This window comes from Hippopotamus amphibius, chromosome 11, assembly GCF_030028045.1.
Source record: "Hippopotamus amphibius kiboko isolate mHipAmp2 chromosome 11, mHipAmp2.hap2, whole genome shotgun sequence".
NCBI classification, from domain to species: domain Eukaryota; kingdom Metazoa; phylum Chordata; class Mammalia; order Artiodactyla; family Hippopotamidae; genus Hippopotamus; species Hippopotamus amphibius.
In genome coordinates, this window is record NC_080196.1 from 64,208,551 (window position 1) to 64,221,937 (window position 13,387).

The 13,387-nt window shown below is 41.3% G+C and overlaps 1 protein-coding gene across 17 annotated transcripts in view; it reads right to left on the minus strand.

Annotated features, from left to right (window-relative positions):
* Nucleotides 1–5,386: 5,386 nt before the first annotated feature.
* Nucleotides 5,387–13,387, minus strand: part of DTNA (dystrobrevin alpha) — a 280,503-nt gene continuing 272,502 nt past the window's right edge. For 8 of the 17 annotated variants that reach the window (XM_057698695.1, XM_057698694.1, XM_057698693.1 and 5 more), the window contains 2 exons: nt 11,925–11,973; nt 6,376–9,003 (listed from right to left, as the gene is read on the minus strand). In XM_057698695.1, coding sequence (XP_057554678.1) covers nt 11,956–11,973 — 18 coding nt within the window. In that variant the 3' untranslated portion in view covers nt 6,376–9,003; nt 11,925–11,955. Of the gene's footprint in view, nt 9,004–11,924; nt 11,974–13,387 lie in introns of all 17 variants that reach the window. The other 9 variants (XM_057698692.1, XM_057698682.1, XM_057698681.1 and 6 more) reach the window with 4 other exon arrangements.

A 13,387-nucleotide genomic window follows, 5' to 3' on the forward strand; every position in this document is an offset into this window, starting at 1 on the left:
GATTTCAGTCTTTCAAAACGCACAAACTCCGCAGCCCGTGTACCCAGCTGCCCCTCGGCCCCGCCAGAAAAAGCTGCCTTAACTCTGTTTTGAATTAACTTAGGGTAAAGTCTCTCTTATCCATGAAAGCTTAACATCAAAGGAGTTACATTTCCTTAAGCCATTCTTTTATAGGTGACAACCAAACCCAAATGTTACCTCCTTTCATCCAGATTAAAAATGTTCATGGTAATGACTCATCTCATTCAAAAGTGGTTGTTGGTAGCTCACTCAAAATCCTTTCTTAACCAAATGTCTGAAGACTCCATGAATAATGGTAAACAGAGGATAAAACTATAGGACCTATGAAATCCCAATCAGCCAGCGAGGTGTCTGAAGTAGCGCCTGGTGGCTTCTTATACCTCAAAGGAGTTATTCAGTAAATATTTGTAGATGGTAAACAGCATGACTGGAAATGTTTCTCTTGGGAATTTTATTTTATTTTCCCAAACATCTTCACAAATGGATGTTTTGTGGGATGTTGAGTATAAATATTTGAGACTCAGTGAAACACTAGTTCTGAGCACATCCGGCTTCCAACCTTTTGTTTGCTTTCCAGTGAGAATGTACAGTCATCCATTTCAAACTCTGCTTTCGTGGATTTAGACCAGGCTCCCCTGGAGGTAGGAATACCAGGGCAAGAATTAACCAGATTGTAATCTTTGTCCTGGCAGTCTGACATCACTTGTAAACTCTGCCAAAATTCCTTTGGAAGCAGATGCTCCTAGAGGGGGAATGGTAATCATTTGTCCTCTTACATTTGTTCAGTAAATGCTGATTCGTGGGAAATACAAGGATTTAGGTTATGGTTACAAATAATTCACAAGGGATGTACGTTTTTCAGAGAGAACAAACATGATTATTCCAACACATTTTTTCCTCTCTCCCGGCATTTCTCATGTTTTAATTCAAGCTTTCCCATCCACTTTCAGTCAGGGAGGATTTGTGATATATTGTCCTTCCCCAGTGCAATAGCTCCCATGTCAATCTGTGGCTAATTTATAGATCTTAGTAATATTTTCTAATCGCTAGTCTAACATCCAAATATAAACTTCAAGCCCTCCTCCTTGTATTTGTAAATGCTCTCTTTCAGCCCAAAAGAGTGGAATTAAAACAGAAACCCCCAAAGGGTCAAATCTGTTGATGATTTGCAAACAAGGAAAAACTGTGGGTCCCACCCATGTCAGCGGTGTGATTACAGTGGCCTTTGGTTGCTATAATGAATGGGAATGTATTGATGTACGTATTAGGAAAATATTGCCAGGGATACAGAATTATCAAGGCTTTTAACTTTATATATATATATATATATATATATGTTTTTTTGTTTTTTTTTTTACATTCAAGGAATACACACTATTTGGAACATAGAGCTAAGTAAAACTGATGTAAGACCAATTTATACTTGCCTAAGTCTACAGCCAGAAATTTCTTTATTGGCAGCTGCTATTGAACTGAATGAGTAATCGACTACTGGTAAAGATGAAAGTTCAATCAGAGGTGAACTTGAGGCAGCTGCTGAAGCATCTCTCGCAGGAAGTCGTGGGAACATTTCATGTAATTTGTGGTGTGTTCTGCAGTTTCTCTGCGTCATCAGAATTTGCTTATTATGTGTTTCAAGCCTTCAACTATTTAGAGAATTAAAAAGAAAATATGTTAGAACAAGTTTCTTCCGGAAATTGCAGGATAGGGGCATTCTATAATGATATGCAAATCCTACTAAATGTTGTAGCTATTCCAGAAATATCGAGGTGGTACTTTTTATTATTATTATTTATTATTATTATTTTTTAGTTGAACTATAGTTGATTTACAATGTTGTGTTAGTTCCTGGGGTACAGCACAGCGATTCAGTTATACGTATGAGGTGGTGCTTTTTAAATTGAGAACACAAGCTTTTACAGCATGTATTTGATTCAATAAATGGAAAAATATCTAAGAGGCAGATTGTAGGCTTCCTCTGTAGAGTCCAAGCTTATATGCTTATTTCCAGAGTCTGTTCCAACACCCCACTGAGATTACAGTGGAGAGAACAGATAGAATAAAGAAATGGTGAAAACAGGGCTGTCTTAGGCCCTTCTCTCTGAACTCATGTCTAAAGAATTTGATTCTGCTCTTAGATGAACTGAAAAATGTCCTCTCTTCAAAGAAATGGGAGGGCAAGTTAATGACCTGGTCAAAATTTCTGAGGTAGCCTCAAGGATGCGTTGATTCTCATAGTCAATCACTGTCTTAAAAATAAAAGAAGCTCGCTATCAGTTATGCCAAAATTCAACTTGATTTCTGCAGACTCTCCTTAGCATCTAGATGTTTGAACAAGTCTTATCCATAGGTCATCTCATTTCGGAAACCCCCAAAGTGAACAAACCCGTGGGTATCCTCATTTTCCTGAATTCTGCAGCTTATATCATCCTGGTGGGGAATCAGAATGTAGTCCTGCTAAACAAATTTTTGATGAGGAAGGTGCATTCATGGTAGAATAAGCATTTTCTGTTCTCTAAATGTCCCACTGTAGGAGACTATCTTACCTGCTTTACGACGCAGAATTCACCTGAGACGTATTCCTGTCCGATGCTTGAGTGTCTCTATACTTGCTTTCTTGGGGAACCAGTCCCTCTGATTTGACTGGAACTGAGGCGTTTCTCAGGACTCTGGGCTTTCAGTGCAAAACTGGGTCAGTCTCAGGCAAACTGCTGACTCACTTTCTGAGAGGAGTCCTGGCTCTGTTATCAGGGCTTTTTGCAGTTGGGAGATCAGAATACAAATCAGCATCTCCCCTTCTCAGAAGGAGCATCACTTCCACCTGACTTTGGAGCACAGGTGCTCCCCCCTCAACCTCCTATTTCTGGAGCTTTACCAGAGTCTATGCCAGATAGACTCTCTCTTCCAAAGTTCCATTAAAAATCCTGGCTGGGACTATGATATTTAGGAGAGTAGCCTGAGGAATGGTGTCTCTTCCTGATTTTTAAATATCTTCTACATTTATTGCTCAGCTACTTTGTACCAGACGTGGTTTTGGTGATGTTCTACGTGAGCGCGGACGCTGCGCACCAGCAGTGTAGAGTCTGGTGAGACAAGTAACCAAGCAATTACTTACAAAGCTTGATCCCTTCATCAGGCCAGGCCAGGATGAGGCTATAGTGTTGGAATAAATTCTGTTAAGTTTTATACTGCTCACCAGCACAGAACTGCAATGTAGCTTTATGCTAAATAGTAATATGAAAAACAACTTTGAGCTTAAAATTTTTTTTAAAGGTTATACTCCATTTACAATTATCACAAAACATTGGCTATATTCCTTGTGTTGTACAGGACAAACTTGCAGCCTATTTTACACCCAATAGTTCGTACCTCCCTCTCCCCCAGCCCCGTATCGCACTGTCCCCTCCTCCCCAGTGGTAACCACTAGTTTGTTCTCTATATCTGTGAGTCTGCTTCTTTTTTGTTATATTCACTAGTCTGTGGTATTTTTTAGATTTCGCATATAAGTGATATCATACAATATTTATCTTTGTCTGACATCTCTTTTAGCATAAGGCCCTCCAAGTCCATCTATGTTGCTGCAAATGGCAAAATTTCATTCTTCTTTTATGGCTGAGCAGTATTCCATTGTATATATGTGTGTGTATGTATGTATATATATATATCACATCTTTATCTATTCGTCTGTTGATGGACACAGGTTGCTTCCATATCTTGGCAACTGTAAATAGTACTGCTATGAACATTGTGGTGCATGTATCTTTTCAAATTAATGTTTCTTTGTTGTTGTTTTTCAGCTATATGCCCAGGAGTGGAATTGCTGGGTCAAATGGTGGTTCTATTTTTAGTTTTCTAAGGAACCTCCATATTGTTTTCCGTAATGGCTGCACCAGTTTACATTCCCACCAACAGTGTATGTGTGCTCCCTTTTCCCTACCTCCTGACTTTGTGCTTTTTTAGAAAAAAAAAAAAATCAAAGACTGTCCCTTATACCACTCAATGTTCACACTACAGAGACCGTCACAACGGCTGGAAAAACTTGTCTTTGCTGTTGAACAAATATACTTCTTTGCAGTGGACAGTGAGAACTAGGAAGTTATGTTTTACGTGTGGTTTTCAGTATCTTTTCTTAGCGTTGGTTTAGGTTTTCTGGTAAAATTGTACTTTTGTTATTAACCTGTTAAAATATTTGAATCCTTCTACATCAAAGAGGCTTCTTGATCTCTTTGCAGTAGAGGGGAAATATTACTCTTTTCTCATACACTAACCCTGCCCCTGCCCCAAAAGGCAGCATTTTAAAAGACTATAAAGGACTTTGTTTTTCAGAGGACCATTGTTCCCACGTTGGCTGTGAATCGGGGAAAAGGTTCTTGCCCTCAGCTGTTCCAATGTTCGGCAACCAGACCTGCCCCATTACTCCTGACTGTGCCAGTGTAGTCTTAGGGGGAATGTTTTGGGCGGTGCTGCTTCTTGGTGTATATCACAGTCATGCTTCGGGATCTGATGTCTTACAAAAAAATTTGATACCCAAAATCTCTCTTCACCTTTCCAGTGCCTTCCAGTTTCCTTTACTAGCTCAGATAATGTTTAGAACAAAAAATTTGCAAACTTCAGTGTGTGTTGCTAGGGCAACCAGAAGACAGCAGTAGGAATTAAACCAAAGCCAAGGAATTGAGCACAACTGCTTGGATGAATCTTAGTCTAGGCTGATGCCAGATCTCATGGGTGTGAGGCGACGTCTGCATAGCCCTGGATAGAGGGAGAAACCTAATTTCTGAAACTCCTCTGAAAAGCACACCATCTTCCCAGAAGTGGGAAGTTTCTTGTGTTTTCCCTCTGTTTCTTGTTTGGTGGCATGCCCAGTCTTCTACCAATCTCAGCCTTGTCTGTAGAATTTTTCAGAAAAAAGGAAGCTCCGTAGGTAATACTTCTGGATGACTAAGCACTTCTCAAATGGATATTGTGAGGATTAAGTGTAAATAAAACAGGTTTTTTGAAAGTTGTAAAGGATTACACAAATGTTAGCTACTTTTTCCCAGTATTTGGAATTTGGGGGAGAAAAGAAAGAAGAAAGAGGAAGGGAAGAAAGGAGAGGGTGTATGGATTTTTTTATGTTGATTATAACAAGGCTTTCCAAGAGCAGCAGAATAGTACCTCATTAAAAAAACCTGCATCCCCAAAGACAGGAAAGGTGAGATATTTGGCCTCAATCGCTTGATCCTCAATGCGTGGTCCATGCTTCGTGCTGTAAATACCAACTTGGTTTCTCCTTAGAACAGACTAAACTCATGTTACTTTAGGAAATTCACTGAAACAAAGGAACAAGATACACAGGATATAGTGTTTTTAAAAACATTTTTTAATGAAGAAATAATTCCATTCCAAAATATAGACACACAATTAAATAGTTTAATCACTTCAAAATATAACATGTTCCCAGGAGGTTCCAACACACACACATACACACAAAACAATACTTAACAGCAATACAAAAAACCCATACAATAGTAGTTTTGTTACATACCAATGAATGTTGTGAAATCTTTAGTGTCTCTGAATTGGTTATTTCAAACGGTGTCAAATTACAGTAGTCATAATTAAAAATGTCTTATAGTTAACTTGCCTCAGGATGTGATACTTCTGATTTTTTTTTTCCCTCTTTTTGGTTCAAAGGTAAAAATGCCCTTTCTTCTGAGGACATGGTGGAGTTCTTGTTTGTGGCTCCTTGCATGGAAGCGAACCAAGGTGACTGCAGCAACCAAAGGTTGCCGGATTTACGTCTACCTACAGTTAACAGCCAAGAACTAATAAGGGCGGACAAAGTTGATCAAAATAAAAGCAGACATCAGTGCTAAATTATGATGCAACAGTTTGGCTCATGCATATAAGAAAATACATAGTATATCACAACAAAGGCCACACTCTTATGTAGTTCAGTTCACATTACTACTTACAAATGAACCTTCCCTGCCTTAAGAGTAGATCACTCGAGAATCCATTTTTCACAATCTCCAGCACATCTCCCTCTGACCAACCAAATGTACCGCGACTTCCGTCCTGACAAACCACAACTGATTCTTGAATCCCCTACAGTAGATTTCACCCTCCTCCCTCCCTCCATTAACATGGCGCCGTGGGGGAGGGTTGGCTGTGTTAGACCTGTGCTCATTAATAGGCCAACATCTCTCATGGAGATGGATGTGCAATTCATTGTGGAACAAGAAAGAAACAACCCCTGCCAGATGAAACTGGATCTAATGGACAGGACAGGTGACACCTGCTGGGTTTGCACTTAGAACAGGCCCCAAAAGTAGATTTGGAGGGCCAAGGAAAGAAACCCACCCAAAACCACAAAAACCCAAAACAACACACGCCATTTTGTCTCGGTTACAGGACAGGGGTGCTTGAGTCTGGTCTCAGTGCTGACGTGGAGCTAAGAGAAAGAAAAGGTGGCTGGTTAGTCAGGAACTGGTCATTGGCAGCAGTTTCCAGAGTCCTTGCAATGGCTTTGTACGATGGTATCGACAACCACGTGATGGAGTTGTCGATGAACGCTATGGTGGGGGAAGGTTATCCGCAGAACAGTTCAAACCTTAGACAAACATTTTTATGTAGAAACACAAAATGACAGCATCTGTCAGCTCAGTCCAGTTGGTGGCTGAATGCCACCTGCAGGGTCAGGGTTCTGAGTTCGAGAACTGCCCGGCTATGATTGAGAGCTGACAGCCATGTAGGCAGCTGGGATGTAGTGGTTTTAAGTACTGAGTATGAGGCACCAGTGGCCACCTGCTCCATCTAGAGAGGTACAGGTTCACAGAGGATGGGCAGTGGAAAAGAGATGAACAATAAGGTATACCAACAAAACCTGCAATAAAATCCATCTCTGCAAAGAAATCTGAGAACTGTGCAGTTGTGTCCCTTTGGTGTCAGCCTGTCCTCAGGGACATTTGTCAGGCTGCTTCTCCCGAGGGAAATATGATTAAGTACATCAGTGGGCAGACTGCGCTCCTTGCTAATGCCAACCAAGAGCTTTACTATCCCAAGGCAAGTGATTTTGTTCCATAGGGCAGCCAAAGAGGTGATTTCTGGCCAATGCAGAGACACAAACATCTTAAAGCCCTCTAGAGAGGGAGCTGGAAGATGTCAGGATGTCTCTTTTCAGCTGGGCACCCACCAACTACCAACTCTGTGGGGTGGGAGAAGGTTTTCGCCAGCCTTGGAAGCAAAATCAAATCACTGAAGCTTTGAGGTTGACTCAAAACCTTTCTTGCTTATTCTGAATAAGGCCTTTTCAGAGATGTATTATACAACTTTATTCTAAAGCAGTGGTTCTCCAACTTCCGTGTGCATCAGAATCACCTGGAAGGTTTATTCAAATATAGATTACTGGGTCCCACCCTTAGAATTTCTGACTCAGTAGGCTTGGGTTAGGGCCTAAGAACCTGCATTTCTCATGAATTCCCAGGTGATGCTGCCGCTTCTGGTCCAGGGACCACACTTAGAGAACCATTGTTGTAAAATGATGTTCTCTTCTTTCTTTTGAGGGAGAAACAGGAATCCAGAGAAGCTGCCAATTTAAGGATAACATATCTACTATGTTGCAGGATTTTTATTTCATCAAATCTTGAAACAAGTAGATTATGTTTTCATTTCCCCAGAATTCCTAAGGGAGGTCTTTAGCGCGCCCCAAAGAGGGCCCTCAGAAAGGATCATCGATAGAGTCATCCATTCTCCCTTCTTTGACAGTTCTTTTGCACATCGGCTTTTCACAGAGTGCAAAATCCCAACTCCACTTAGAAGAGCCTGTTTCCTCTCACGTGACCACAGGAGGCTGCATGCAGAACACCAGGTAGCCAGCTAAGGCAATACACATTCAGAAAGAAAAGGAGAGAGAATGTTTGCAAGCGCACTTTAAGCCTGTACATTTAAAGCTGAAAGGCCTCCAAACGACCTGATAGGGGAACTTGTGGATGAGCGGTGCTGTTAGAAACATGCTCCCTAAAGCTAAACCGAGAGGAACCAGCCCGTGGAAGAGCAGAGATAACTTGAGTCCATTGGGGGGGATCTTATGGCACCTGTGGTTTAGTAACGAGTATTTCAAAACAGAGTTCACAGTTTTTTAAGAAGATCTGTGCTGATTTTAAAAACTAGATTCTATATAATTTGAATGTTGCCTTTTTTTTTGGAATATGATCTCTATTTGGAAAAAAAAATATTTACACTAAATTCTATGGCTGATTGGTTAGAGTATCTTGAAAGAAAACAACCCCAAGTTGGAAAGAAGCCCCAAGCCTGGATTCTCCTGGTATGTTTGGTTCAAGCCTCTGTGCTCAGAGACTTGGAGACGAGTGGAGACCATGCAGGCCAAGGATTCTTCTTGGCTTCGGGGCTCTGAGTCTGTACCCTCAGGAACCAAATCCTTCGGGCTTAGTGAATAATTGCAAGTGGCTGTTTTTTTCCAATTGCCGTGGAAAAAAAATGTGCAGTGTATATAATCAACTGTTTTGCTAAGATCTCAGAGAATTCAGAAATCAAACTCCTAGCTATAAACAGTATTAATATTGTCATTGTAAACTAACCAGGTTCAACATCATGTGCAAAGGTTTAAGATGGTTGTTAATACTGCCATTGTGAGTAACAGCAGCATGGGATTTCAGCCTGTGTTTTCATTTCGAGAGATGAGTCATGTTACAGAAGATGTAGCTGATAAGTTAGCTTTGAACAGAAGTCTTTTTTTTTTCCTTTTCAAAACACACATCTATGAACTACAAATCTTAGAACAAAAAGTTAGCTGCGCTATAGTCGGCAGAGCACATCTTTGGGGTAGGGGGGTCTGTTGGGAGCTGCTCCGTGTGGTGGGTCCTCTCTTCTGGGAGGTGAGACTGCTGCCAGGCTGTTGTCTTCTCCTCTGTGGGGGTGGGTGCAGCTCTGTCCTTCATCACCGGCTTTCATGTTACTTTCATTTGTCTGACTATAGCTTGCCTGGGAATAAGCAATGTGTAATTTTTTTTTTTAAAGATGGAAACTATTCTCTAAATTAGGGTTATGAAGCTTAGAACCCCCTTTCCCCCCGACACACATGCACACACACACATGCACACACACTCTATGTTCTTCCTCTGACAATCAGGAATGAACATCCTGCGACACTGTGGGCTCCTGCACCTTCTGAAAGAACAGAGGACAAGAATCCTCCAAGCTGAGTCTCTTGCCTAGTGGGTACCTGAGGCATCCGGAGGGTTAAAGCAACATAAGCAGAAATATTTGTGTTGCCTTTTGGACAAGTTGATGAGACCACTGACTCACCATCAGAATGCCATGCTAATTTTTTAAAAAATCCACTTTTGATCTTCCAACTCTCCAATTTCTGAAGTTAGAATGTGGCTGGCCAAGGTGAGTGGAGTACCATGTGGCCAGAGGAATGGAAAAGGGACCAACCCAAGATTTGAATGGGCCAAAATGCAATTTGGGTGGACTCTAGTTTGAGTGCTAACCTTTATGGGTACTGTTTCTTGCAATGTGGCTAGCATAAAGCAATAAGTCAGGTTTCACTCTATTCACTCTTGCTTAGGACTCTATTTATCTTCAAAGAGTCCTAAGGCTCTTGTTGAGCAGAGCATGGGTCTTCCATGTCTCTGGTGTTTCACCTTTTGCCCCTTAGTCATGTAGGGCTCGGCCTGGTGGATGCCTAATTGACTTTGAGTTGATGAAGTAGGCTTTAGGACCCTTGCAGAAGAGATGCATACACTTCAGGATAATTTCTGGTCTTGCAGCGTAGCCAGAAGGTCCAAACAAACAGATTTCAATAGATAAACTGTTCTATATTTTCAGCTGTATTTCTTGGCTACATCAAGAAAAATTACGGTAGGGTAGAACTAGCTGCAAAGATGAAAAGCTACTAGTTCTTGCAGTGTTCTACCAGATCTTAAATGAATTTTGTCTGATTTGCTGATTTAGTGACAGGTTGGTTTGTGTTTAGAGTCCTGTGGAATGCCAGCTAGGCAGGTGAGGATGCAGTAAACAGCAGAGGCGACAACTGTTTTAACATTTCACTGCCAAATTGGCAACAGAAGATTTAAAAAGGGCCTAAGAACTTTCAGAGTACTGAAATCTTTGGCATTTATGGACAAGAACAAAATACCACTTTTTATCTGGGTTTATGTCAAGGGCATTTTATCAGGCTTTTAAAAAAGCATATTTTTCTTAGAACTACTACCTACTTATGTTTAAATAATGTGCAGAACAAAAATGATCAAACTGCTGGAGCTCAGAGAAAGAAAATGCTATGAAAGGAAAAGGCTTGCTCCTTTGGGACTAGATTTGTTATAACTGGAGTGAATATTTTCAGAAACAGCTCCTGGGAATTTTTCACTGTAGGCATCATGAATCAGAATATGTGGTGTAGCATTCTCAAGTCCAAGGGAGGCAGACTAGAACGCACTCAATAGGATCCTTCCTTTTATACCAAGAGGGCCTCACAGCTCAAAAAATATATTTCATAATAACAATTACGCTTTAATTTTTACTTGCTTAGTCTTAACCTGAGGACCAAGACAGGAGGTCAGTAGTGTTTGAACTAGGATGTATTCTTTACTAATTGATATGTCATTTAGGCGATATATATCCCTTTTTCAATTTAGCAGCCAGAGTTGAGTTTCCTAACAACTGCATTATAGACTTGGGGGATTCCATGGATGGAAAAAGACTGCAGAACTAAAGTGGATACAAGTCCTTGGGACCATGCATGCAGATGACTGTGAGAGGTGTATTAGCTTTGAATTGTAATGTGGGACATCTAAATGGCCATCAGCTGGAGCCAGAGGAACCATCCAGTCTCACGGGACAGTGTAGCTGAAGGTGTATCAAATCATTGTACAAAGCTGAGTCCCAGCCTTAACTAGCAAGCAAGCTAGTTCTGAGTCCTGGGGGTTCCCATACACTCACATCATAATTATAGTCACTCCCAGGGACTGAATTGCTTGGAAAGCACGTGTGTGTGTGCTCAGAATACAACGATAGTGTGTCTGCCACTGTTAAGCTCTTTAAAAGCTGTATCCCAGTGAGTAAACTCCTCTATGAGGTAGGTGTTATGAGATATGTTGTACGGAGGGAACAGAGGCTCACAGAAGCCTAGTAATTTGTCAAAGATTATTCTGCTAAGATCTGATGGAACTCATATTTGAAATCAGCCTGTCCAGGGCCTAAGCTTCAGACCACTGTAGTGAAGTGATCCTGCCAATCAAATGCTAGTCTCTTTACATGAAAAAAATTACTGAGGATTTCCCATGTATTTAGATAGATCCTTAAAGCGGGGGGACTGCATGCCACATAAACAATATTTGAAATTAATTTATATCTTGCTGAATTCCACAGTGGGTTTGAAGCAGCTGTTCCAAAACCATAAGGCTGTAGAAGCATTCCTCTACGTTTTTGCTTCTTTTGTTTTCTTTAATAATACATGCTTTTGCTCTCACTCGTTAAGGTACACACTTTGATCTTCTGGGCCCTGAGTACAGCAGCACTGAGGAGCTGACTCATCTCTGCAAGTGCTGAGCAAGCCTGGACTCTTCTCTCTCAAGTGCTGGAGAGGCTGAAAACTTGGATGTGGTTGTGGATCAGTGTTGTGGCTTCACAGCTATGAATTTCTGGGGCATCTTTGGTGTTATAGAAATTTCTGTGCCAATTTTCCTCATTAGAGTAAAAAGACAACCCGCAAGGTTGTCTGCCAGACCTCCACTGGATTATTATGAAATGCTTCATAGATCGGGATGATTCTTTGCTATCAACAGGAAAAGAGGCTATTTTATCAAAATCTAAGAGAGAATGATTGTGAACATAGGTTACAAGTTATCAGAATCCAGTGTACAGTGGCCACATTTCCTCCTAAATACGAGGGTACTTACTTGAGAGGAGAGTGATAAAAGGATATTGCATTCAACCTTGCAAGCTGACCTGCGGGTGACAAAGGACACAAACAAGAAAGGTGACATGTCAAGTCTGTGATGCAGTCAAGCTGGTGAATTATTTGGTTGGAAGCCATGCAAAAAGACAGACAGACAGAGAGAGAAAGAGAGACAAAGTCCAAGGAATGAAAGTAACTTTCTGGCCCATGCAACAACCACACATTCCCAGAGCACTCAAGGAAAACCACTTCAACGTTCTCCAAGACATGTATCTTGAGTAGGGACACATAGGTTTGTTATAATCTCTTAGCCTTTTTTCTTTGTCTTTCCCTTGAAGTCACTGAGTGTGGAAAGGAAAGGACAGAGAGAAGGACCCTAAGCTCTACCAGGGATGGCACAAACTTCCATTGGAGCTGATGCTATTGATAGAATTTCCCTTCATTTTGCTCTTATCAGGTTAAATTCTTAATTCATTAAAATAAATAAAAATCTAATATCTTCCATGAAATGACCCCTTCTGTTTTTTAAAAAAAAGTCTAGAGTTTCAGTTACGATTTTCACCAAAATCCAGAAGCTGATATGAGCTCAAAGAAGGAGGCTTAATGAGTGCCTCTAACAGCACGAATCAGAATATGGATTATTTAACCACCTTTCTCCCTCTCTGCAGCAGATCCAAATGAGGTGCAAGCAGGAAAGCCCCCTCAGAGTTCCCAGAGACACCCTGGAGCTGCATCCAGACTAATCTCCTCCTGCAGACAGGCCATACAAACCGCAAACAAAGAGCGTCCTCCATGGTCTGCACGCAAGGCAACTCTGTTTCTGCGGTGTTAAAGCACAGCTTTCCGCATCTGGTCACTGTTTGTTTTGTTTGTCTAGGCCTACGCTGTAGTTGCTTCTGAAATGCGGCTGTTAAGCTGAAAAGGCTAATGGAACATTCCAAAGAGGCAAAGCTTCTGTTTTATATTGCCAAGGTGGGGTTGGTGAGCTTCCCTCTTGTTCTATTCTTCTTGGGAAGATATTTTCAAACTTAATCTATACACATATGAGAAGAAGATAATTTATTTGCTCTGCTTCCCTTTCCTTCACTAATAGAGTAAGAGAAGGCTACTGCCAACCTAAGACAGTGGAAAAAGCTTGTCTGGGCACTGGACAGAAAGCCTGACGTGATAAAATAACCCACTGGGGTCTGGGAGGCAGCAGGTCTCAACCAGCCAAATACCCCCAAAACTCCCAGAACCCCAACAAGACACAGGGAAGGGAAACATACAAGAAGAACAAACATGGCAGCAGGACAACCTCCACGGGGGAAATGCATCCCCTTAAGGATGAGTGGCTAATCACACTTATTCCCAGCTGCATGTGTTACGTCCAGTGACGTCTCAGATGGATTAATATGCTCCAGCACACATGACAATCTGTCAAACCACACCCTGCTGAACTTCGGCCTACAGTCACCCAACATT